Source organism: Trachemys scripta, chromosome 1 (assembly GCF_013100865.1).
Source record: "Trachemys scripta elegans isolate TJP31775 chromosome 1, CAS_Tse_1.0, whole genome shotgun sequence".
Classification (NCBI taxonomy): Eukaryota; Metazoa; Chordata; order Testudines; family Emydidae; genus Trachemys; species Trachemys scripta.
Genome location: NC_048298.1, coordinates 274,077,679 through 274,105,347, shown reverse-complemented (window position 1 = coordinate 274,105,347; position 27,669 = coordinate 274,077,679). Strand labels below are relative to the sequence as shown.

The window sequence follows — 27,669 nt, the reverse complement described above, 5'->3', positions numbered from 1 at the left end:
CACACACTTTCATTTATATGTATTCCTCCTGCAAAAGTAGGGAGCTATAAAAATTAATGGAGATATCCTATCTCCTAGAACTGACCTTGAAAGGTCATCAATTCCAGACCCCTGCCTTCATTAGCAGGACCAAGTAGTGATTTTGCCCCAGATCCCTAAGTGGCCTCAAGGATTGAACTCACAACCCTGGGTTTAATAGGCCAATGCTCAAACCACTGAGCTGTCCCTCCCCCCTAGGGGGATCTGAGGAAGAAGACAAATGTGTAAGAAACAGATGAAATTCTGTGAACGATGCAAATTAAACTAACATACTGAAAACACCAGGTTAAAAAAAACCTCCACTTCTGTGCAGAAGGCCCAATTCTCCTCTCACATCTATCAGTTTTACACCAGTGTAACCCTATTTTCTTCTCTAGATTTGCTCCTGATTTGCACCGGCACAAAAGAGATCAGAATCAGGCCTGGAATTCCTGCTGGTGTTCAAACATAGAAGATAGAAGTTTCTGTTGAACATTACACCAGCCCTCCTCATCAACTAGCGTAGTTATCTTCTGGTGAAACAATGCGAGTCAAAGGAGATACCAGAGAACTACTTATGTCCCCATTTGTTTTACTTCACAAAGTTAATGAGTCTTGCCTGTAAGCATTTATTTTTCTGTGAAATAAAACAAAGGTAACTAACTGTGAGTAGTAGCCCAAAGGAGAGGGGGGAATATCGTCATGCTCCCTGCCATTAGCAAACATGCAGAGAAGCCAAAGTCCCCAGAGCAGGAGGAGGGCTTAAGCTCACTGCAGCATAAGAAGTGCTAAAGTCACAAAAGTCCCATAAACTGGTTTTCAAGAGATGGAAGAATCCAGCCCCTAGACTCTGAGGACCCAGGAGAACAATGTGAAATCAGGGCAAAAAGTTATCAGGGAAAGCAATCATCTTTACTTCTAGGCACCCTGAACATGCCGATTCCAACTTGAGGCCTGGTGCAGGCATACTGTTCCAGCCAATCACACTGCATCCTAAAGCTGGAGAGTACTGGGTTACTCAATGGAGTGTCCAAGTCCTTCTGCCCTCTCCTGTTTCCATGATCTACACACGTTTTTGCTTTGTATTGTCAAATCCATGAATGATAGCAAAAATAATGTCACAGTAACAATGGCAAGTTTTTCAGTATAGTCTTAAATATCTCCTTTAATTGATAGTAAGAAAGGAACTCTGCCAAAATACCAAATCATCAGATTACACTATTTCTCACTTCCTATTCAACATGATCTATTTCTTCTTGTGACTCTCACAGCAACCAAAGCATGGAGCTGCTGCTATGATCTCAGCCTAATGCCCGCCCTGTTGTGTCTACTGGTTTCACTAAGCTCTTTAACAAATATTATGGATCCATAAATAGAATATATTCAATACTGCTCAGAGAGAAATTCATTTCCAAACATTCTGTTTTCATGAACCCTCCAATCATTTATTATATAAATCGAAACATTTATTGGATTACTGAAATGTTGTTTAGATTTTACAATCAATATGTATTAACCAAGAAGTACTATTAGTGTTTGCATCACTTGTTTGTTTGCAATTTACATAGATTTTGCTTTCTGCAGTTCTTTGTGCTCATGGCATTTTGAACCATGGTGTGTGTTCAGTGATAATTGCCTAAAGAGCTGCAGAACAGCTGGTGATTTCTTTTCATATTTTTGGGCACAAATCTAAGAGTTTATCAGAAGCTTGAATGCAAGTGGAAAAAAATCCCCTACTTGTTTTAGAAATCATGAGTCTAATTCTTTCTCTTCTCACACTGGTATAAATCATGAGTAATTCCACTGAAATCAATGCAGTGGGTGAGAAGAGAATCAGGACCTGGGTCGTTTAAGAAAAACTGTGTGTGAGAGGTCCTACTTGCACACTGCTATACATGCTATACTGGTTCAAATCTAAATCTGGTCAAAAGTGGAAGTGGATTTAGACTTTAAACTATTTTCTCTGGGATGCTTGCCCACCATGCAAATTTGCATAAAAGACTTTCTGTGTCAAAGAAAGATCCCAGACTCGAACAGCAGGAGTGCTGCAAGTCAGAAGTGAGTTAATCTGAAAGAACTGCACAGGGAAGCTTGCACATGACATTCATTTATTTTTGTTGTCATTAATAGAATCCACATGCCTAATTGTATCCTCGTATTTAAGCGATCTATCACCTGGCTTTGTAAATGATGTTACATTGCTTGGAGATGCTTATCACCCTATAAGCTTAAAATAACAAATTCTGACTCAATTGAAATGCAAAGGCAAAATACTACATTTCCTTTTCTAGCAGAGCTTCCATTTAATGTGCCAGATGAAGGAACTTGCTCTGCTTTACTGGATCAGAGTCAAAATGGTTTGTCCAAGGAACTCAGTGATTACGGGAAAACAGTCCTTACTCAAGCAAAACTCTAAATGATGCAAATGAGTGTTTCACCTGAGTAAGCACACCATGATTTGGCCCTTTGTCTTCAGGTTAATATATCAGAATGGCTACTCCAATCCAGACAAGGGACAAACCAAGTTCCTCTTGATAGTGTTTTTCTAAGGGCTGATCTACAATACCACTTAAGTCGATGTAACTTACATCACTCAGAGGTGTGAAAAAGACACCCCCCTGAGCGTCACAAGTTACAGCGACCTAAGTGGTGTCCACACCGGCACTATGTCAGCAGGAGATATTTTCCGACTGACATAGTTTCTGTCTCTCGCAGAGGTGGAGTAATTATGCCAACGGGAGACTGCTCTCCTGTCGGCATAGCGCGTCTTCACCAGATGCGCTGCATTGGCGCAGTTGCATCAGTGCAGCTGTGCCAAAGTAATGCTGTAGTGTAGACTTGCCCTAAGAGTCAAGTAATTTCTCTAAAGCCTCCTCTAAAGTACACTGCCACAGTAAGCGGGAGAAGCATACTTTGAAATTCTGATGGTCTTGGATTTAAAATAATGGATGTCACTGTTTTGTTACACTACATTAAATTACCACAGGTCTCCTACACTAAACTTGAGATTCTGTTCTCACACATGGCATCTATTTCAAAACAGCAACAAAGAGTCCTGTGGCACCTTATAGACTAACAGATGTATTGGAGCATAAGCTTTCGTGGGTGAATGCCCACTTCGTCAGATGCATGCCAGACTAACACGGCTACCCCTCTGATATTTCAAAACAGTACAAGTTTGTGTTAAGTGTACAGCTTCTTTATGTCCTTAAGATTGAAGTCTGACAGTAGTGATCTCCCCAAACATGCATCTAATTTTTACATCTACACTTGGGTCTTAAAACTATGAGTGCTGAATTATTTAAACTAGTATGTTGGTTAAAGAGTCTTCCATAGTTTTGGCACTGGCCCTCTTTTCTTAAGATGTTAAAGTGCCATTAACATGTTAAGAAACATATTAAGGATACATTAAAAATGAATCCAAATTGGAAATTGCATGCAGGAGATATGTAAGAGGAAAAATGTAGGGCATGACAACAAGTGGCATGTAACATCAGAGATTATTACCATGGCTTTACAACTACTCACTATACTGCAGGTCACCTCTAGTGAATCACACCACTACTTAGATCTGTATTACTGTTAGTCCTTCTTCTTCAGAAGTGGGATTTGAGCTCTAGCTTTTAAAGGCTGTATATAATACTTGGAAAACCTCATGATAAAACAATCAAAACACAGAAGACAGAGCTAGATGTTAGATACAGCCCTGAAGTGAAGATATTATTACAATAGCATCAGTTGGCCAGCCTACTGGTCATGCTCTGAATTGCCTTATGGGGGAAGGACTTACCCTTCTTTTCTTGCATTCTTGCTATTCAAAGAGACAGAATACCTCACATTAATAAACAGCAACCACTCAAGAGTGCCCAAGGGACTGCCATCCAGGCAGCCTCAGTAGAAGGATGGCGGTAAGAAGGTGCAAAGGGGAAAAATGTATGCTGGCGATTCTGAGGGCTCCAGAAGGGCCGTAGAACCTTCCTCCCATATAATGTGTGCTGTGGGGTGTGTGAGAAAGAGGAGGAGGAAAACTGCATAGAGGCTATGGGTCTGATTCTACTCTTCCACACAGGATAACATCAGTGATGTAACTAGAATTGCATTAATGGAAAACCAGTGTGAGACCAGAATTAGACCCAGGGTAAATTGTGTTTATACCCAGTTTAAGGCCCCTTTCCACAACCAGAGCATTGTTAAATAGTCTTAGTGTAAATGTGAATCAGGCCTACTGTCTCTGGTCATTCTCAGTGCCAAGATGCAATGTATTAAATGCCCCTTCCTCTGGTAAAACACCAATACCCAAATTCTGGGAAACAGTACCATTAATTCATATCAAATAAATCCATATGTACCATAGGACCAGGAACACACAAAAATAATGCATCTACTTGATCAATACTATATTCCTAGTGGAAGGGAAAGGTTATTTTCATTACCTACAATCGTCTGATAATTAGCTGCAGGGCAGATTCAACAATATCCCGGGATGTGATTTCGCAATATAATGAACAAATGTCTACTTTTTTGCCATCTAAGAAAGCAACAAAACAATAGCAGGACTTGTCACTATTTTGCTTATGGCAGGAATTAGACAATGTCCAGAACCCTGTAGCTACCCTGCTAGCATTTTAACTAGTTTGATTACATCATTGATTCCGTTACTTCAACAGTTCTGCTCTCCAGTATAGGGCATAATTGAAAGCAGCAGCCAGCAGGTATCAAATGTGAGTGAGAAATGTCTCCTGCTGAGTAAGTACTGACTGTGAACCAGATTCACTGTCTTGTAGGCAGTTTTGCAACGAAGATGTTATAAAGGAGAGGATCCTCAGATGGGTGGAGCATCTGTGGAGGATAAAGAGGCAAGCAAATTACCAAGAATGTTCAGAAGTGGAAACTACATTTAAAAAATGGCTATGAGGTAGATCAAAAGCGAAGAGATAAGATATTGTAAAGGAATTTTTTCAAAGAGATACAAGAGAGATAAAAGGAAAAAGTTGAAGCACAAGGTATAAAACAACACATTTATTCTGACCTGCTTGCCTTCTTCATTCTGTAACTGTGAAGAAAGTCTTGTCCCAATGTTTTCATGCTAAGCAAAAATCCAACCCCTCTTTTGGTTAGTGATACCGAAGCTGAACAGCACAAAAATGAGTAGTTCAGTGGGCCAAATTCTGCCCTTCCAAAGGGCCTGTTTCAAAACCTATTGATATCAATGGGAGTCTTTCCATTATCCAAATCCCATTTAGGTTAATGGAAAGACTCCCACTGATATCAATAGGCTTTGGATCAGGCCCTTCTAATCCTTAGACTCTCAAGCATGAGGTCAGGATTGGGCCTAGCAAACCTTGAAGTGTGATGATACTCCAAAAAAAAAAATGATGGTAAGAATGGCATCATGGGGTTCTATGTTGGAGCTGGAGTTACTGAAAAGCAATAAAGGGCTTTATTTACAGGCAAACATTTTTTTCTCTAATTGCTAACACTGCAAATCAAACTGAGATTGTTCTAACTCAGGCATAATGATCAGTAATAAATATTTTGCAATTGTATCTTGGTTAAAAATATGGTTGATAATACGTGAGCCAGAAGAGGATACAACTTTCTCTCTGCCATTACAGTGCTGGTGTGCTAACAGAATTAATAGCAATAAACAGTTTGCCTGTTTGTTTTTTAGAAAAGGCAAACAGAACAGACTCTCAATGTACACAAGGAATAGATCTGTTGAGAAAAATGATGCTATTTTTACAGTGATTTTTCTAACCATCACCAAACTTTAAAAAACTTTGACAGAAGTCAAAACTGCAAAACTTATGGATGGTGTAAAAGCGAAAGGCTATGGATGTAAAAGAGAAAGGCTATGAGTAGTTACCTCTGTTAGTGAAATTAGAGATTACTGCATTTGTTTGGGTTCAATGAGTTATCTTCACTGAATGGAGCGATAATCACTGACGCAACAATGAATAGTTTGCAGAAGTATGGCATTGACACTGAAGCTGATATGAGAAACATATCAGTAGTGTAACAGATGGTGCTGAGAGCCTGGCAGGAGTTTTAAGGTATTCTGTCGCTAGTGTCACTGGGGAGAAATTTGATAACCTAAAAGTAATGTTATTTCACTCCATGAACCACAGGACCAAATTCAGTGAAAGTCTGCCTTAATGGTATCAGGCGTGATTTTCATTTACATTAAGGCTTTATCTTCACGGGGAAAAAAGGGGGTGTTTTTACATTGAGATATCTAATGTGAGACAGCTACTGATGGTTAAAGTCCTCAATGTAGCTAGCTGATCCCAGTACTACACACCTAATAAAAAGAACAGGAGTAGTTGTGGCAACTTAGAAACTAACAAATTTATTAGAGCATAAGCTTTCGTGGACTACAGCCCACTTCTTCTGATGCATATACTATATACTATATGCATCCGAAGAAGTGGGCTGTAGTCCACGAAAGCTTATGCTCTAATAAATTTGTTAGTTTCTAAGTTGCCACAACTACTCCTCATTCTATCAATGTAATTCACCTATGAATGTTGCCCACAAGACTGAGGTATCTGGTTATATGCATGATTTACATATCTTGTGTCAGGAAGTCTTCCNGTGGCCATTTGCTGTATTGTTTTCAGAGAAAAGTTGATTTTATATATAGGGTCTCAGCTACCCATGGTGCTAGGGCCAAGATAGATATATCAGTTGTTCCACCAAGTATTGTATGTAGGAATCTACAAAAGAAAGTCAAATTTTCTATTCTATGTGTAAATGTCAATGTTAGCAATGGGCCAGAGACACAATCTTACATATGGACACCTTACCTTTTGAAGAAGAACAGGAGTACTTGTGGCACCTTAGAGACTAACTAACATATACTATATGCATCCGAAGAAGTGGGCTGTAGTCCACGAAAGCTTATGCTCTAATAAATTTGTTAGTTTCTAAGTTGCCACAAGTACTCCTGTTCTTTTTGTGGATACAGACTAACACGGCTGCTACTCTGAAACCTACACACCTAATGTTAACCTCAACTGGTTACATACAGATTAAAAACCACAGTGCCCATCTCCACTACAATTTTATTTTAAGATGGCTACCACAGTATAAAACCACACCGTTTTTCTGTAGCAAAGTCATAGCCAACCGCCACTTTACCACCACTTGGCAGTATAAAGATGCCTTATAATGGGTATCAATCACCATTGTGCACACTTTCCTGTGATGTAAGAAGTCCTTAGTGAGAATCTGGCCTGATAACTTTAAGACAAAAATCACACTGAAACTGGTCCGGTGGTTCAATTACGTTTAAAGTGTAATGTATGAACTGTATGGACAAATGTAGCTCTGATCAAGTTTATTGCAGTCAGTTGATTTGCTGCCACTTAGACAAGCGCTAAATGTCTCCCATTGTATTTTCAGATATTCAGCAAAGCAGCAAAATTTGCTGGAGAAAATGTCAAAAAAAATTGACTTCACCATCACAAAAAAAACCCACACAAATTTTCTTTTCTTAGGGGATTGCATCTGCTTGTGCAAGCGTTAATGCACTTTGTGAGAGTTATTATGCCTTGGTTCATGCGTTTCAGTCAGACAAGTTGGCAATTCAAATTTCATGACAAAATGCTAACTTATCTTCACTATTGAAAAAGCTAATGAAGTGGTAAATAGTAGCAGAAGCAATGTTACATGCAATGTTCTGCAGGTTTTGAGGGCCTGTCATTATCTGTGAAACTGTATAGATGCAAAAGTAATGAAAGCCCACTAAGAAATCACAACAGGCAAAAAACCCTTACAGCTTTGAAAATTAGGACAGAATTAATTTCAATTGTTTAAAAAGGAATATGATTAATTTAGGCCTTCCAAAAGAACTGCCCTAGATACCTTGGCCTGGATTCTCAGCTGGGACCAGTATCTGCTGGGTGCTGCTTTGGTGAAGACCACAAAGTACCCAGAACAGCTGCCTGATTCTGAGATTGGTTTTGTGCTACTTTCAGCACTGGCATAATGGAGTGCAATCTTGAGGCTGCTTTACACTATGCTCACTGGCTATGGTTCCCAAAGAGATGTCTACAAGTAACAACTGGCAGATCACAAATGTCATCATCAGCAGAAATAGTACTCCAGACATGCCCTTTCCTCCTGCTCCCGAATCATCTAAGGTTACCAGGCACCTGTTTTTTGACTGGAACTCCCAGTCTGTACTTTCCCAGACTGTTAAAAGTACAGTCGGCAGCGCAGTGGGGCTAAAGAAGGCTCCCTACTTGGCTCCATGCGGCTCCGGGAAGTGGCCGGCATTTCCCTCCGGCTCCTAGTGGAGGCACAGCCAGGCAGCTCCGCGCGCTGCCCCCAGTCGCAGGCACCGCCCCCGCAGCTCTCATTGGCCATGGTTCCCAACAAATGGGAGCTGCGGAGCCAGCTCTTGGGGCGGGGTCAGCACACCGAGTCCCCGTGGCAGGGGCTGAGCCACGGGGAAGGGCGGGGCAAGGGTGTTCAGTTTTCTGCAATCAGCAAGTTGGCAAACCTAGAATCATCACCTATACTGGGGGGAAGCAGGGAGTTGGCTACACAGGCTCTATGGTAGCTAGGGGTTCTTTGAATATGGGCTTCTGTAACACCAGGCTTGCACATTCTTACACCAGGCTTGCACTTGGCCCAAAATGTAAGAGCATTAACAAAATACCTAGAATGGCGCAAGAGTAGCAAGTAAATGTTACCAAACATAGAAATGGTTTCCAATGCAAGTCATTTCCTTCTAAGTTGATTCACAGACTGACAGCTTTACTTGACCTAAGTTCCAGATGCAAGAATTGCTTCTGTGACTTGCTTATAACAGAGACGGACATCGGAAATCAGCTCCAGACAAGGTAAGTCCATTTTGTTGCCATCTGTATTGTGTGCCATATACAAAGAGTCCCATGAGGGATCTTATGAAACTGTACTATTAAAAGTTCTCAACATACTGTTTTAAACATGCAGACTCAAGAGTCAGTATCATCCTGTCTAGCATATAAGCACTGCCTGCTTTCTTATTAACAGACCTATTCTGTTTCCTGAAAGTTCAGATATCCACACTGAGTTTTTAGCCAAATGACAGCTGTATGGTTTCATAAGTGTTTTCAGATTTCATCCCAATCTTCCTGGTAAACTGTTGAATTCAAGTACTGTCCACTTACTGAACCTCAGTTTGTATGGTCTGCTTTGTTTTCTGAATCAATCCTCTTTCATAAATCTCAGCAAGACACCAGACCTAACATGGATGTTGCCCTCTGCCAGTGTGGTATCAACAGAGTCTGCCCAAAAAACATTAATGAGATATTTTGTGTGCCTGCCTCAACTATCACAAATATAGTATGGCTACAGAACTAGCCAATGGATTCCAGCAGGCTACTTCAAAATAAATATTTCATAGCTCTCCAAAAAGGGCAACATTTTAAACTCCAAAATCCAAACATTTCTGGCATACATTTTAGGTCCTAAATACTCAGAAAGAAAGTGATTCATGGAAGTTACCTTACCAGATCATACTAGTAGCCTGCCCTTGTTAGTGGCCTATTATACCTAGAAGAGGTCATGGGGTTCATATCAAATCTAGGATACAAGTGAATCAGGTTTCATCAATTTTAAAATAAGCATATACGACTGTCCACAACTAACAGTCTCTGTTCATCTAATTAGCACTACATTTTCAACAGTGTCTGTCCACTACTTTAGGAATCATCTAAGGTTTGATGATTAAAATCTCAAATTTTGGATGCACAACTTGAGAAACATAGAAGTCTGACTTTTAGCACCCACAATTCCAAATGCAAGTAAGGGGAGCAGCAACCAGTTAGCACCTCTGGAAATCAATATCAAGTTATCTCAAGCTGGGCACCTGAAAATGGAGGCACCCACAAATAATGAGTATTTTTAGGCCTTAGTTTCTCTCTCCTGTCCCTCATTCTCTCAGCCCAGTTCTGCAAACTTCAACGGGAGTTTTTCCAGAGTAAGTATTGCAGGGCTGGGTTCTCTGTCTTTTTCCTCTGATTTTCATTAGCATCTCTAAATCACTCTATTTAATTTGATGGTTTTTTTTAAAAAAAATACAGTAATGTAGGAACAAGTACAAGCAAATATCTAGATTAGAAAGCATTCTACTTCACGTTATCAACATTCTATAAAAATATTCCTCCAAACGCACTCTATTATTCAAATTTTAAAGAAGCCACTTAGTTCCTTTAAAGTACTTACTACAGTCTATGCTTTTGAGTTCACTATGCAATAACAGATCATATGGAAATCATTTGTGTATCATTTCTCTGATAATATTCATTTGGAGGGAAATCTCAGATTTCTAATATGTGCAGGCACACTTCTTACAAAAATAAATATCTCCAAATTTCATTTTCTGAGTATTAAAAAGAAAAACAAGAAATGATAGTGACAATAATTTAGTAAAAGGGGAAGATATATTTAAGCATCAGCCAAGTGACTCAATTTTTCATACCATTTACGATGGAAGCTTAAAGACTAAAATACTACACAAGCCATTAGTTTCTCAGTACCCTGCAAGGGATTAAAATATTTCTTAATCAACTGCTAAAGCACAGAAGAAGGCCAAAGCCTACACATTAGCAAAGTTGGGTAATAGTAAAATTTGGAGATGTTCAGATAGCTTTGATACCATCACAACAAGAAGCAAAGGATACAATCACAGCAAGAAGTGCAGCAGTTATTAAAATCTACTGAAAACCAATTAGTAACTTGACAGTTTCTTTGTCTGCAATATACAACTTTGAGGAATCACATGATAGTAACCAGTGCACTGATTTTTAATGAGGTCACACAAAGCTGACCACACCAACACATTGTTGTTTTTATTTGATGCTTCTAATGACAGAGGGCATCCAAACTAGCCAGCTCAAGAGAAGTGGATAAAGGAAACTACTTTTTATGGCATTTAAGTAGCTTTCCAAAAGCCCTTGACTGCACCTTTGCCATACTATGCATCATGACTGCTAGGCAATCCATGTAGAAATGATCTCACTCCATCACTCTAAATGTGATGGACTGCATGAGGTAAACTTTAATGCATCAATACCACACACACACACCCAAAAGAAGAAAACACAGCAAGTATGTTCACATCTCATTCACATAATGGCTAAGGATGCAAAAACAGATCCATGATAGATGAACAGCTTAAATGAACAGCCAGTTCTGAATGCTCTACAGTGCTACTTAGCTACAGCTGCACAAACCCCCTAGACTGAACCACCCCTTTCAAAAGGATGCCTCCAGGAGACAAGAACTGTACCAGAGCATATTATAAGTGGCTTCCCTTGGCCATATCCCCACCTCATCTACTTTCACAGGAAGGCCATGTAATAATCAGGCATTGCCATTTTTAACTAATCTTGGTTTCAGGAAGAAAAAGGGAGTTGTAAAATAAAAATAAAATGCCAATCATGGCAAAATGTCTATCCTGTCTCACTCTGTATTTCTGGTGATTGACAGCCCTGTGCTCTTGTAGCATACAAAGGCAAAATAAAAAAAAAATAAAAAAAGATAGGCATTCTTTTCCATCTGAAATGTTTGACAGATTTAACAGCTGTCTGAAATAAAAACTGATGAAATCTCAAACAGAAAAGTCCATCTCCTGTACACGAGAGATTACATTTCAACAGGTGAGGTTTACTACTATCCCTTAGACAGATGCAGATTTCATTAATTAATTTATTTATTTGGCAGTTGTTAAAAATATAGGGATGACTACAGCTTTACTATTGGCGCACAGTCTACCTCCTGCTGCTCTGAATGCTGAAGACTTCAACGTGAGGCATGTTTCAGGATACAGTTGTCACAACCTGAATGCAATTTCAAGTCCTGTTACCGACTAGACCAACACTTTACTGATATTTTGACCTGTATTTCTGACACGGTTAAAGTGAACCAAACTGACAAGCGACTGAAAATTCAGGCAGCTGCAGACACATGCACAAAAAGAGATACGGGAAATATTTTAACACAATGGCTTGAATAGTTGAATAGAATAGTATTTTTTTCTAATACACCTCTACCCCGATATAATGCTGTCCTCGGGAGCCAAAAAATCTTACTGCGTTATAGGTGAAACCGCATTATATCGAACTTGCTTTGATCTGCCGGCGTGTGCAGCCCCGTCCCCCCCAGAGTGCTGCTTTACCGCGTTATATCCGAATTCATGTTATATTGGGCCACGTTATATCGGGATAGAGGTGTAGCTACTAGTTATATACCAGAAAGCCATAGTACACTTTTTATAGTGATAGTAAATTCATAAAATGTTGTATCAAGGAATCATTTACAGTGAGACAAAACATAGGAAGCTCACTCCCTAGTATGAAGGCTGCAAACCAAAATAACTTGCATTCCAATGCACTTACTACAAGAAGAGACCTAACTGCACATAGGACTGAATCCAATGTCCATTCAAGTCAATGGGAATCTTTCCATTGACTCGACAGAGGAGGAGCTTTTCAAATGTTACTGTGTACTGGGTGCGTGTTTCTATACATACACACTATGGACATATATAGACTTTCATAAACAGAGGGCCAGATCCTGCAAGTGTTACTATTGACTTCACTGAGAGTTTTTGGCTTGAACCTGCAGTGTTGAGATTAACATATACAGAAGGCTTGAAGGATCAGGCCCAAAAACTCATACACAACATTGGAGTCAGTACAAAATGTGAAGGTATCCTACTTTCTGTGCTTTACAGTTCGAATGAAGCCACTGAATGTATAGCTATCGTAACCAAGACGGGCATCTACAGTAAAGATATCCAAAGTTATTTTGTTTTCAGAAGTTTGAATGATGTCAATAAATAAATAAATAAACAGATCTCCAACTGGATGAATCAACAACAGGGTCAGGCTGATGGTAAATCTCTTTCACAACTGAAATAAGGATTTTTGTTTGGGTTTTGTTTGTATTTTAAGGACAATATCACTATATAAGGCTAAAAAGTAACCATTATTACTGATAGAAAAATATTTGTATACACTTCTCAGGAACTGATTCACAAACAATCATACAATTAAAAATATTAATAAAAATACCTCACACTGGCAAATGCGGAACGCTTTCTACAAAATAATTTCTTTCGACTCTTATTGACTTCAACAAAAGTAGACTGCACTTAGCACCTTAAAACAACAATAGTATTAAACTCTAGATAGATGCATAGACAGATAGATGGATAGATGGATAGACAGTCAGATCTTCTATTATAGTGGTAATCTGGGCATCTTGAAACATTCCTATCATTTCTGGCATCTGAGCAACTTACAAATTGATTTCAATGAACACAAAAAAGTCTGTATTTCTCACCTTCCATCCATTAGTCAACAGAAATATTTGTTTTCTTTGTTGTTGTTGTTTTTATTTTGTCTTTGTTGCTGTTTGTAGATGCTATCCAAAACCTGCTCCCACTGAAGTCAATAAAGGTGATAGACAAATAGATTGATTTCTGCATTGTGTTTGATTGAATTCAAAATGGATTAATCTGGAGTTCAGTCAAGCCCACATTTATTTTACTCAGAGCTATTTTGTAGTTTGGATATTTTAAATCGACATCATCTACTCCCCCACACCCTAGTTTTTTGTAAAAACAAAAATACCCGACAAGATCTTCAGCTCGGGTAAATCAGCAGAGTTTCATTTACTTCAGTAGTATTATGCTGATTTACCCCAGCTGAAGATTTGGCCTCAAATTTTTAATTCTTACTATTAACAGTGTCTGTAAACGAGAGCTCGTTGCGTTCTTCCTGTAGGCAGAGCATGCATATTCTAAATTAAAACAATACTACAAAGTGACATAGAGATTTTACTAATGCAAAATATAGTGTGGTATTTTGCAAAATATAACATGACTACAAAAAGACTTCACAGTAAACTACAGCAACTGCATGACAACTTGAAATAATGCTAGATAATCTCCTGACAAAGGGTGAACAATTCAAGTTTCACTTTTCATGTGGTATGATAGCAGAAACACTATAAAGATACACAGAGGTTTTATAATAACTTTTCATTCTTGCTAACCTTGCTAACTGTTGAAATAGAAAATGAAAAGGGAAATTATAGGCACGATCTTTGTAGGTGAACCTGCTAGCATTTAGACACCTAATTACCTGAATATGTCTACAAATCAGATAATCAAACAACTGAATGTATTTTCACTCACAATTCATTGTGCTCCCCAAAACCAGAGGTTAGACTGAGGTTGCTTTAAAAATGTGGAGATAATTGACAAAATGGGCCAAATTCTTCCATGATTTACACCCTGTGCATTTTTTTTAATGAGCACAATATGAAGTAGACATAAAGAGATAATGGGCCTTATGTTTATCTGACTTACATCCATGCAGTGTGAGCCTAGTCTACACACAGTTTGTACCAGTAATCTATTTTAGTTAGAAGTATGGGGGTTTTTTTGTTTGTTTTTTTTGTTTGTTTTTTTTTACCAAAATAGTTATACTGGTACAGGACACAGTTATATCACTATAAAGGTGCCTTATCCCAATTTATCTTATTTCCTTCCCATACAGAAATTATACTGGTTTAATGCATATTTATAATGATATAACTGCATCCACACTAAGAGGGTTATACCACTCAAACTATAATGGTATAGTTAATACGGTACAACTTTTGAGTGTAGACAAGCCCTTAAGGTCACAATTCTGTAAGATGCTAAATCTTAAGCAATCTTAAGCCCTGTTAGGACTAGTCATATGCTTTAATTGAGACAAATCTTAAGTTTCTTGCTGATTGGAATCCTGGCTAGAGAAAAATATTGGCCCATTATGTCTTCATGTTGATTTCTAATAGAAATACGCCAATGACTATAGATATGGGTAAATTCCTCCATGATTTACACCCTGGATAATACCCTTCTTGTTAATGGGATTGAGTGGGATGTAAATCAGAGAAAACTTGTCTACAGTGATATATCTGGCATATATGATTTTATAGATCATCCTCAAGATGTTCCACCACAGGCTGTGAATTAAAAGGAAAAACAAAGGCTGCAGCAGGGAATGTTGATGATTTAGTTTCACTTTTTCCCTCTGTGTTTGTATTGAATCAACACCTGCACTAAAGGAAGTACCAGAGAGAGCTGCACTTCAGAGGTGAATGAATAAATAAAGGTTTTAAAGGATTTTAGGATCTAGTTAGATGGAAGTTGCTAAGTAAATCCAAATATTATCTGTGGCTATTACTAGATTTTTCAGAATATACTGCTTTCTGACTGGTACATGATATTCAGTATGTTGAATACCAGATGGGTCAGATGAGGCCCACAGTAAGCAGGCACAATGAGACTGCACTGAGGAGGCAATTTCGTAAATGAGAGCTGTATATATAGGTGTGTGTGAGTGTGGGTATGTGTTTGGCTAGATATACTGATATATGTGCGTGTGTGTATGTATATATGAAATACATGTCAGTGTATTACATGCTTGATATATGGATAAACAACTTTATTGTGGAAAATATATAGTATAGCATCGATGGAGCAATTTTACCTATTATTTAGCATTCCCTCACATTAAATTTTGTATGTGTTTGTTTTCTGCCCCAATATGAACTTCTGCGTAATCCACACAGGTAAACTGTGTACTTAAAGAGTTGTCAAATGTAAATGGGTCACTGTTTTCATATCTTTAACATCTGTTGTTTATATCCAAGAAAGCACACCAGGGGCAAGAAAATTAATTCCCCAATTGCTGTCAACTGAGTTAGGGAACAGCAATAAACAGCTTACTGTAAAGCCTCTAGCTACAATAAAATTGCTGTCAATAAAGTGTGGCTGATATGGTTTTGCTAGAAGAATAGATTCTTTGGAAATGAAAATCTGAAATAGTAACTAGAAAGATCCCTTCTTGTCCCTAAACACAAAAGAACAGTATCACAAAACTCCAATAGCATTAAACTCTTAGGATCCTATTCTCTCTACTGTGTGTGATGTGATTCTTATTAGCATTTATGAAAGTTAGGCATTGCACATCCAGGTGAGAACAGACTGCAGTGATTCAGACAAAAACTCTCTGCATGGAAAACCGATTTAAAGAGAAAGGAGGCTTGCTAGGCTTTTAACGTACGTAGCTGTATACACAAAATGTTCCTTATTATAGCTTAGCATTTACAGTGCTACAATTGAAAACTGTATTATAGCTTAGGGTTATGTTCAAATTTCCATTATAACCATGAATTTTCACATGCTCTTAACTTGCTGGAAAACTCTCCTTTTCAGATGAAATTTTCCATGCTTAGTCTCAGCTCAAAGATAAATTTCTTTAGCCATTTGAGCAAAATCTGTTATCCTATTTTTGAGCTATGCAAAGGTGGAAAAATATATTGTACTTTTTCAGCATTTCCAGTTTTTTTAAGACATACATAACTCAAAAACAGCTGAATTTTATATGTTGAAGTTCTCTCAGTGGCTCGTCCTCACCATGGACTAATGTCCAGGTTAACATGTAAAAATAAAATAACCATAAGCATAAATAATTGAAACAATGAAATTATAGTTGATAGAAAATGCAACTTTGCGCATCTGCAGTAACAAATTGCCACTAAGAACAATACTATTTACGGGACTATGGAATGCTATGAATACGTAATGGTAATCTTTACAAGGTATGAAAAATTCTGTACTGCTATTTCACTGTGGATTACTACAGTTGCACACACTTTCAACTTTGCAACTGTGGAAGAACACATTAGATGCATTAGTGTTTTAATCTTTTTTTCCTTAAAAATAGAGAAACTAAATACAAAAGCTTCAGGTTAAAAATTTAAACACACCAAAGTCAAAGAATGCCAAAAATTACATTTGACAGAGCAAGCTTAAGTGATCTTCACTCATAATACTGAGCCTTCATTCTTCATATTCACTCCTTACTCAGGCACAACTCCCATTGATTGAATAAGGAGCAAAGAATTGGCCCCACAGAATATGTTGCATTACTGTTATGCAGTTAAATATATACTTTAATATGCAATATGAGTAATGTGTAAGTTAAGGTTACTATGAGAACCTTACATTTTTATATTTTCTGTCTTTTGAGTGCTTGAAAATGTAGGGCCAAAGTCAGTGCTTGTTTACCTTGATTGAATTCAGTGGAATTGTACACATTTCCGAAAGGGTTTAATTTTGGCCTAGATACAGAAAAGTACTTAAGCATGTACTGTAGTCCATCCCTATTTAGGACAACATTTAAGCAGATGACTACCTCTGATCCTGTGCTTACATCCATTGACTTCAATGGGATATATGTATGCACTTTAAGTTAAGCACACACTTAAGTGCTATTCTGAATAGGAATGCTTTCATGAATTGAAGTCTTTGCTCATAACTTACACGTTGACATTAATATAAGGTTTTTAGGCCTATGTTGCTGCAGTTTTACAGTAGTGTAACTCCTTCCAAATTTGTTGGAACAGAGTTACATTAGTGTAAAATTGGAATAAAGCGTGGTGATTTGACTTTCATTGTCTATCATATCACCATTTATCCTATTGCTAAAATTATGGCACTGAGTAGGGTTTTTCTAAAAGAAAACCTTTCACATACAAGAATGCAACATGCTGTCTTCTGCTGTATTTTGTACTTAGTTGTTTGATGCATTGGCTCAATATTTTGGATAATGTTTTTGTTCAGTTGAATACTGAAATGAACACTGATGGAACACCCTGCACAGATTTCAGTATTATTCGTGGGTCATATTAGTGACTACAAAATCTGAGCAACAAGAGCTGACAGTGGGTAACATTCTTTTCGTGCTCCTAATTATGTTAATTAGCTCTGAAAAGACACTCCCAAGTTCAAGTATTCAAAAGTGCTCTGATCAGAGAAGCTACCAGGTGTTCTGCATCATAGGCACTTGGGGAGGGCTTTGGTTTTTATACTGGGCACTTTTTGAAACACCAACCAGCATAATTCAAAGTGGTGTACAGAAGTTTAGCCAAGCAATTCCCATTGGATTTAATGGCAATCACATAGCTAAAGCTCAACAAAGTATTCTGAAAATGAAAGATTTTATCATGGGACCCAGTCCTAGCAGATGACTTAAAGTCAATGGGAGTTTTGCCTGAATACATGGATTTTAGTTTATCAGCAGTACCTAATGCTATGTATATGTGTTTTCATCATGGATAATAATCTCAAATAACATTTTTAACGGAAAATATATCATGATAACTTTTCTCAAGTAAGTATTCCCCTAACCTTCTCCCTTTTTTATTCCAACATTCTCTGCAACATTTCATGGACTCTTTCCAAATTACAGAAAGAAATACTTTCTATACAAGATGCAGGTGACCGCTTTGCTATAGCTTTTTAGCATAAAATACAGAAATCTTCAATTCTAAATGCAAGAAAACAGTACAATAGCACAGAATTAAACACTTTTTTCACAAAGGACTTTAAAAAATGCATTTCAGATCTTACATTATTTTCATCTAACATTCTATAAGAAAGATTTTATTTAAAATGTTATATTCTACTTTAAGGACATACTCTATATCAACAAGGCTTTAAAAAAACCCAACAACTCATACCTATGAAACTATATTTAATTTCTGCATCATCACAAGGGAACAGTAGCAAAGATACATCCTAACTCTAGAGATCATAGATAGAGAAATACCAGACTGCTAACTCATGCTGCCACTGTTGGCTGAACTCAACCATTAGAAAATGTTATAAGGTCAAAAACCTTAGTTCCTGTAACACTGATCAACTGGAAAATCTATTTTAAAAAATCAGGCTTATGAATGGAAAAGCTCAATTATAATAATTGTTTCTATAAAAAGAACAATAAAATATAGATGCATTTTCAGTCCCATGTAACATTATACCTCTTCTATAGACTGATTCAAAATCCATGGAAGTCAATGAGAATCTTTCCATTGCCTACAACAGGATTTGAAGCAGGTCCATAATACAAGAATGTGAGTATACTGACTGGTATTATTACTAAAACTCAAGCAACATTTGTTTAATGTAAAGAACAAAAAAGAAGGTGAAAATGTTGCCTGTAGGTTTTCTGCCCACATTCAGCATCACTGTTCAGTGCTGACATATTCTATCAGGTAAATCATTTTAGTGAGCTTAACTTCCTTTAACTTCTTTGGGAGGCTGAAGGGGATTAAGAGTGACTCTTTTAACAGAACATGGGAAGTTAATTTAAGTTAAATTAACAGCACCTCTGAACACCAAAGAAGGAGGTTTTTAAATTTGTAACTAAAATGGGGGAAGAGTATATTCCCTCATCTGAACAACCATAGATTACCTAGAGCTGCTCTGCACTGGAGGTTTTTAAATCAGCATTTTTAAAAAAAAATATGCTGACAGGAGTGCTACTGTAGTGCATAAAACATTCTGAGAGTTTACAGTGCTTTAAAGTCCTTGTGAAAGACAGATTTTTGTGTGGAGAGTTTTCTAAGTGTTTCTTCCGTGTCTCATTTCAAGTCTATTGAGGGTTTTTGGAGTAGTTACCTAGACAGCAGATGCCTTGTAAGTGCCTGTTTTAAACAAGGTGTCTTGTTAGTATGACACTTTACAGACACCCAAAAGTCAAGACATGGTTTGGGGAACATCACATTCATCTTAGATAAGGCTAATGCAACAGCAAGGGAATTACTTGGTCCTAAACTTGCTACTGACAAAAGCTTTTTTGCAAAGACAAGTTTAAATGTTCCTTGCCTGCTGCTCTAAGATTCGTACTTTGTGGACCCCTAATAAATTCAGACAAATCACCATATATTGAAGATTACAATGCCTACAGTAATATGAAGTTGATTGCTAAACCTTAGAAAGTTGGTGCAGTGAAAGCTAAGCACTAAGAAGCTGCTTTGCAAACCCGTAAATTTAACTACTGGTTGCTCCAGTGCAACTATGATTAAACAAAAGGTTTCTTTGGCTGTAGTACTACTTTGATCCTCCCTCCCCCATTTCCTATCTACTGCAGGATTGGCACCTGGCCAGCACAAGCGACACAGTACCTTAGTGCCATCTACAGGCTATATTGACATTCTAATTTAGTGGCAAAAGACAAGCATCAATGAAATAAATTAGACAGCGCTGCATTTAAATCTTTATTAGCAAGGAATTATTAGACCTAAGAAAAACTAATGCTGGATTTGGTTGAAATATGAGTTTATCAGCCTCCTAATCCCTCTTCATATGGCATATTTCACAGTTTAAAATGAGTTGTGACAGATCACTTATGCATAACTAAGATGAGAAAATATGTACAATGGGCTGATTTTTTCTGCATAATTAAGTTGTATTTAGAGCAAATGCATTCCTTTTGAAAGTATACTTTGGCCATTTTTGAAAATATGCAAAAAACTTTCTATTAGACCCCCTACTTTATAACAACAAAATAATTAAAAATCAAAACAAAGGAAGACTTCCGTATGGCTTAGTTATATCCTACCAACAAACCATATGCTTCACAGATGAAGTTCCTTGGAAAGTCTGCTATCTTTGTAAGTGAAAAAATAAGAACCCCTTTAACAACTTAACAATATTCCAAACTAGTTTGAAATATAAAAGACACTCAAACCAGCCTCACTTGAAATTTAAAAGTGAATTTACATATCCCCAAAGTAACACATTAATCCTGAAACAGCCAAATTTTCTCTTTGAGTGGAATTTGGCACATTAGAAAACACAGTTTTTCTTCTTCAGTAACCTTTACACTGGGACACTCTTGGGAAAACAATTTGGCTTTTAACAATTTATTTCCATTTCTGATCTGTTGTTTATGCACACACAGATATGTGAGTGTGTGTGTGTGTGTGTGTTTGCATGCGTGTGTATATGTGCACATGTAGTTCTTTTTAATAATCAGTGACTCTTAAAACTGTGAAATATCAGAGGCATTTTACAAGTCCCCAGACAGATGGTAAAGTGGTCGTTTTTTTCTCTCCATATTATAACCAAGCTAAAAGTAGACCTAAACAAAAGACATACTGGCACTTTAATACTGGTTGATTGGGCACTTGTATGCAGTACTTATAGACCAGTAAAAGTGCTCATTTACCTGTCTGGTGTGTAAGGGGCCCTTTGTCTTGAAGCCTCCTTGGGAACTGCACTCTGAGGCACTGAAGTGATCTGAACTAGTGGAAGAGCGTTTGGAAAGGGTGTCACAACCACCAACAAAGGTGTTGTCCAACGGAAGTTCCTGAATCACATGATGCTTTTTCACTGATACTGGAGTGTCAGGTTTAAGATGAAAAGCAGACTGTGGAGAGGCAGATTTGTAATGCTTAGCAAGATCAGGACTGTTAGGCTTAAAGGTTGTTGGTGGTGCTGTGCCCCAGTCAAATCTTCCTATACTTTGCTCCTCCAGCTCAGCTGGAAGGCTTATTGTCCCGTTGATAGGTTCATGAACAGCATCATCAGGTTTCGACTCCTCAATGGTAACAAAGTTCAAAAGAGAACTTTTAGGAGACTTCCTTTTCTTCCTTTTCTTTTTCTTGTTCTGTTTGTTCTCCTGATTGGGAGACATCCATTCAGCACCTTGCTTGCTCCTTTGTGCCGCTTTGAACCTAGATGCATGTCGACAGCGAACCAGAACCGTGACAAATATCACCACTATCACAACCATAGCACCTGCCACTATAGCAATCATGATAGTAAGATAGTCCTCATTTTGATAGGGTTGGCTACTGTCCCCTATGTTCCGGTCCAAGGGTGTTTCCATAGTCCTACGTATCAAGTCATAAATATAAGAGGCATTTCCAGCAGTGTCATTTACATACAAAAATACAAGCACAAGAGTATGCAAGGATTTAGGATAACCCAAGTCACTTATGTTGACCACTAAACGATGCAGCCCCACATCGGTAAGAGCTGGTTTTTCTTCCAGAGTAATATTACCTGTCACTGGATCAATACGAAATAAACCTTTGTTATTTCCACTTACAATTGTATATTTAAGTTCAGCATTCATTCCAGTGTCTATATCCACAGCGAATACTTCTGCTACGACAGAGCCTGGGATTGCTGAGAGTGGCACCAACTTAAAAGAAGTATTAGAAGGTGGGTAGATGACAACTGGGCTATTATCATTAACGTCCATGACATTTATTGTTACTTTCGCTGTAGAAGAGCGAGGAGGTTGTCCTCCATCAATGGCCTTGACGTCAAAGGTGTACGAGCTCTGCTGTTCTCGATCAAAAGAAACATTGGACTTTATAACTCCAGAGTAAGGATCCAGCACAAAGTTCTCATTATCATTCAGGATGGAAAGGGTCACTGCTTTATTTTCCCCTGCATCTGCATCGGTCACTGTGATCACTCCCACAGTGCTATACTTTGGTAAGTTCTCAGATACAAAAAACTGAAAGTGATTATGAGTAAATTTGGGACTGTTGTCATTTTCATCCAGCACACTAACAATTACAGCCGCTTGACTCTGCAGAGGAGGGGTGCCGTTGTCCCTTGCTGTTACAGTGAAAATGAAACGTTCTTGCTCTTCTCTGTCAAAAACTCTGGAGGCTGTCAAAACTCCCGTCTTTCGATCCAGATCGAAAAAGGAGGCATTAGGGCCTAGCTGATAAACAATGTCTGCATTTTTCCCACTGTCTTCGTCTGTGGCACTAATAGTTGTTAAGTATAGACCACGACGGTTGTTTTCAGAAACTGACAGCTCAATTACAGGCTGGCTGAAAATTGGAGGGTTGTCATTTTCATCCTCCAGTTTAACTCTTACCAGGGCAGTCTGGTTCAAACTGGGCTTGCCAGAATCAGAGGCAACAATTTTAAAGCTGAATTCTTTGGTGCCCTCATAGTCCAACAAGGAAGAGGTCTCTAACAAATACTGGTTGTCGTAAACTGCCTTCAAGTGAAATGGGACCTCTCTCTCAATGAAACAGATCACTTTGCCATTCACATCAGTGTCCTTATCTGAAACTGTAATTAGGGCAATCTTTGTATTGACAGGATCTTTCTCAGATAAGTATACTGTGCCATTGATGGGACTTATAATGTACCTGAGGTCTATGTTAGGAGGGTTATCATTTACATCAGTGACGTTGATGGTAACAGTTGCCCGAGCAGGAGTAGAGCTACCGTCACTGGCCAGCACTGTCACTTTGTGAATAGCAGTCTCTTCTCGATCTAAGGACCTCTGCACTGTAATCAGCCCTGTTGTGTTATTTAAAGCAAAGAGCCTTTTGGTTGCAGGGGCAACTTGGGCACCAAAAATATATCTGATTTCTGCATTGCTTCCTACATCTGCATCTGTAGCATGAAGCTGAATTACAGAGGTGCCTACTGGGGCATTCTCTGGTATGTGAACCTCCACCTGACTCTCTTTGAAAACTGGCCTGTTATCATTGACATCACTTACTGTGACTTGCAGTATGGCTGTGCTGGATTTCTGAGGGGTTCCTCCATCCTCTACTTTGATTTTCATCACATAGGTGTCCTTCTGCTCTCTATCCAAGTTTTGCTGTACGATCAGTTGAGGCCATTTCTCTCCTTCCGGAGTTTCTACAATATCCAATCCAAAGACACTCTGCCCATTTAACAGTTCATAGTGCTGTACACCGTTGAAACCAATGTCCGGATCAGTTGCTGATGGAATTGGAAAGCGGCTGTTGATCAACGTGTTTTCAGGTATGGAAATATTGATGACAGGGGATGGAAACATAGGTGCATTGTCATTGGTATCTTTTACAATGATTTTTATTTTGATCAGCCTAAAAAAGTCATTGGGGAGAATCACCACTTCAAGTTCAAAAAAACACTCATTTTCTTCAGCATAGGAGGCTCCAGCACAGAGTTTTTCTCTATCTATTCTATTAGAGGTGGTGAAGATTTCCCCGGTGGTGCTGGACACTTTGACCAAAGGGGCATCCCCTGCTTTAGAAACCAGTCTGTAGACAAGGCTGGTGCTGGTCCCTGTGGCAGCATTGATGTGAGAAATGTTCAGATCCTTTGGTATGTTTCCTATGGGTACATTTTCAGGCAGCTCCTCTCTAATAGTGTAAATAAGTTCTTGAGCTATAGCTGAATCCAGCCTTAAACAGGCAATCAGAGCAGCCAACAGGTAAAAATCCCTCAGGTCCATGATAATGTGTTTATTCTCTTTTTCTGGATTTTAGGATTTAAAGGTTTCCACGGAGGAATGGTGCACGATTTGCAAGAGGAGGCGTGCATGGACTGCAGGATGCATTACATCTCATTTCTTATTTGGAGACAGCAACTGTCAACACAATCACACAGACAAGCATTATTGTTTCACAAAAAAAAAAAAAAAAAAAACAAATCCACAACCACCAAGAACTACTACTCATTTTTGCAATGCACACTTGCACGCTGTACATATCCCTGCTTCTCCCTTTTACAAGCAATCCCGGACGAATGCACCAATATCCCGTTAGTTGCACATACCGAGAATGGAATTAACTACTTGCCGTACTAAAGGCAGCTACAGTTTCGACACGTACTTTCCAAATCGTTTGTTAGCACTTGGTGAAATAATCAGTAATGTGCTTTCCCCCCTCCACCCAGTCGTTTGGTGCCAGTGAAAAACCTCGCCGTACTTCTCTAGGATTCTGTGCTAACTGCAATGTCAGCTGCCAAACGTAATTTGTTGTTTCCTTCCGTGCTTTTTTTTTTTTTTTTTTTTTGCTAACCAGATTTTTCTTTCCTCCTGGTGCCTTGCATCCCCCACTATTGCTATCGTACAGGGAAATAAACACCCGGACATGCTGCAGCAGCAGCAGTCGTCACTGGCTACTTCACATCCCTATTAACTAAAAAGACAATAACAGGACTCACAGTTTCTTACACAGTAAGCTCGGTGTCTCATCTCCAGATGTTGGCTACTTCACCTTTTGTTTAATAACGTTAAACTTTATTTGATTTTTAAAACATTCTAAATCAGAGGGATTGGGGATTCAAAATGCAACTTAGAAGCAACCTAAATGTTTGCAAAGAACGTGCAGGAAAAAATATGTTCTGATCACAGGAGGAGGGGAAAAGGTGCAGTCTTTTACCACTGACACTGATCTCCCCTCAGGATGTTATTAGCGGCTGCCACACATAAATACTGCAGACTGATAATGCAGGTTAAAAAAAAAGGACTTCTGCCGAAATGCTCTATTAACCGCAAATTAAATGGTGCAAGGCTCCAGGCATCTACATACTTTAGTGGAACTGGTCAGCGCCTAAGCACTACATCTTATCTGCATTAAAGCTGCACGCTAGCTGATGCCTGTGATCACTTCCAGCAGAGTGATGCAGGTAGGGATGCAGAGACAGCCGAGTAGGTGAGCCTTTGCCACGAACAGCAACTGAATCAGAAACACAGATTCTCTACCTAGATAAATATATTTAGTATTTAAAAAAAAATCAGAGGCACGGTGCATGTGTAACTTTGCACTTACACTGGTTGTGTACCTTTGCCGATCTGCTGCGGCTCAGCAAGGATCTGATCCAACACATACAGCACAAAGCATCTGCTAAACCACCAGTTTTGGAGAAATCAGCAGCAGCCAAACGTTTGCTCTTTGCGAAATGTGTTGCTTCGGGGTGGGAAATTAGCAACTCCAGAGAACAAATTCACAGTTCTGTCGTTAGTCATCCTCTCCACGTTTCATTTCTATCCGGCGACGATCCTTCTGGTGCTTAACGTGCATACACCACCACAACCAACCAGCAAGCACAAAACCCAGTGCACTTCTTTAGATCGGGGGTATTTTCCACTCTACACTGCACACATTTTCCATTCCTGTCTCCTCAGTGTAGAGAGGCAGGCATGTTAAGTCTGTAAGTTCTTATTAGAAATGTCAGAGTTGGGCTGGTTGAGGCTTCTCTCTCCTTCTTTGCATCTCTGGGGTGATAGGTGCCAAAGAAAATCCTAATAGGTTATTGCTTTAGTGATGGAAGGAAGCTACAGCGCTTCCCCTGCCCTTCTCCCTCCTAGTGTCTCTTTCTTTCTCTCCTTCTCTCTCTCTCTCTCTGTGAACTGAAATTTCTTGATATAACTCTCAATAAGCCCAGAGGGAGGGTGTGAGCATTGCTAAGCCCCCCCTCCTGTGGCACCCGATTGGCCTGCAGCGGGAGGGGTGGAGGCTGGAGCGGTGCTGCCCTGGCATTGGCCGCCAGGCGCGTCGGTCGGGCAGCCGGGGCCGCGGGGAGGCGGAGCTGAAGAGGAGGAGGAGGGTGAGCGGAGCTTGCAGCAGCCGCGCGGAATGGTTAATAGGTTTGCGGGCAGCGGCGGCGGCTGACTGGAGTGCGAGAGACGCGGGGGGGATGGCGCGCGAGCCGGGACCTTTTGGATTCAGCCCTCGGAGCCGCTGCCGGGCGGGCGGGAGGAGGCTTCTGCCGCCGCTGCCTTCCAGACGTGGGCAGCGGAGTCCGTGCATGCTGCCGGCGGGACGTGGCTGTGTGCTCCTGGATTGCAATTCGGGGGAGGGGAGCGCGGCCCCAGATTACAGGGGCGGCCGGCGACCGTACTGCCCTGCACGGTGCTAAACTGCCCCGGGGTGCCGGGGCGGGGGGGGCCTCCACTCGGCGTATTCTCTGCTGGCTTTAGCGGCGTATGCACGCCCCAAGTTAGCCTGCGGGGAGCCACGCGAGGGGCCTCATGCGTTTTAGCCGCGGCGTTGGAGCGGGGAGCCCCTGGTCCCCAGTCACATCAGTGCGACGGAGAGGGAGAATGAGGGGTGCTGGATGGCGTGAGCTGGTGCAGCCTTTTCAGCAACCGCAGCGGGGGTGGATTGGCTGAGAGCAGAAGCCCAGTCTGCCCCCCGGATAAAGCTGCTGCCTTAGGTTCTCATGGAGCAGTCTCCTTTGGTGGGGGCAGCTGCTCTTAACAGGGGAGGGGGAGACTTCCCCGCCCCCCAACCGTGCACCGCTTGTGCCCGCTCTCCTAGCTCCGACACTGCAGGAGGCCGGTGCTGTGCGGGGTACTGCTGCTTGTGCGTCAAACTCCCCCCTCAGAGTTGCTGGAGGGCTCTCTCCGGCCGGCATCTCTCCTCTCGCTGTATAAAATATCGCTCCCTGGCCCTCCTCAACTTGTTTCAACTTTATATTTAATACATGCCTCTTCATCTATAATTCAGATTTCTCTGACTCCAGCTCAGTCTCGCTTCCCATTGACTCCTGTATACCTTCCTCAATTTCCTTTCTGAAGGCTCAGAGGAGAATTTTCTAAGAAAATGCCTTTTTTTTTTTTATCCCCTGCAATATTGAACGGAAAGACATTCTTCATTATTGTCTAATTAATAATAAAAACAATAATCTTTTCTAGCCTGCAAGTGACACATTTACTTTGTCCATCCAGCCTGGAAGACAGTGCTATAATAAAATGATAACCTACTCTGGAATTAATTATCTTTAAAAGTGTGACAAGGATAGGATCATCATGCATTTCTTCAACATCTGCAGCATGAATAAACCTTTATTCTGAATATTTTTTGAATCCCTAGCCTTTCTCAGCCTGAATTTACCTGCCATATCATCTAACACCTATGAAACTTAACAGTCAGGTTAAAATGGCCACAATAAGTAATGATGGTATTGTTTATGACCACCAAATCTATGTATATAAAAACAAGAATAGCATCAATATAAGATTTTCAGGTCTTAAAACCATACCATGAAAACAT

General features: G+C 39.6%; 1 protein-coding gene across 7 annotated transcripts in view; it reads right to left on the bottom strand.

Annotated features, from left to right (window-relative positions):
* Positions 1-26,036, bottom strand: part of PCDH9 (protocadherin 9) — an 886,411-nt gene extending 860,375 nt beyond the window's left edge. For 6 of the 7 annotated variants that reach the window (XM_034758374.1, XM_034758376.1, XM_034758375.1 and 3 more), the window contains exons 1-2: positions 25,444-26,036; positions 21,087-24,257 (exon numbers count right to left, since the gene is read on the bottom strand). In XM_034758374.1, the coding sequence (XP_034614265.1) occupies positions 21,087-24,122 (3,036 nt within the window). In that variant the 5' untranslated portion in view covers positions 24,123-24,257; positions 25,444-26,036. Of the gene's footprint in view, positions 1-168; positions 4,858-21,086; positions 24,258-25,443 lie in introns of those variants that run through there. The other variant, XM_034758380.1, reaches the window with a different exon arrangement.
* Between the last annotated feature and the right edge of the window lie 1,633 nt (positions 26,037-27,669).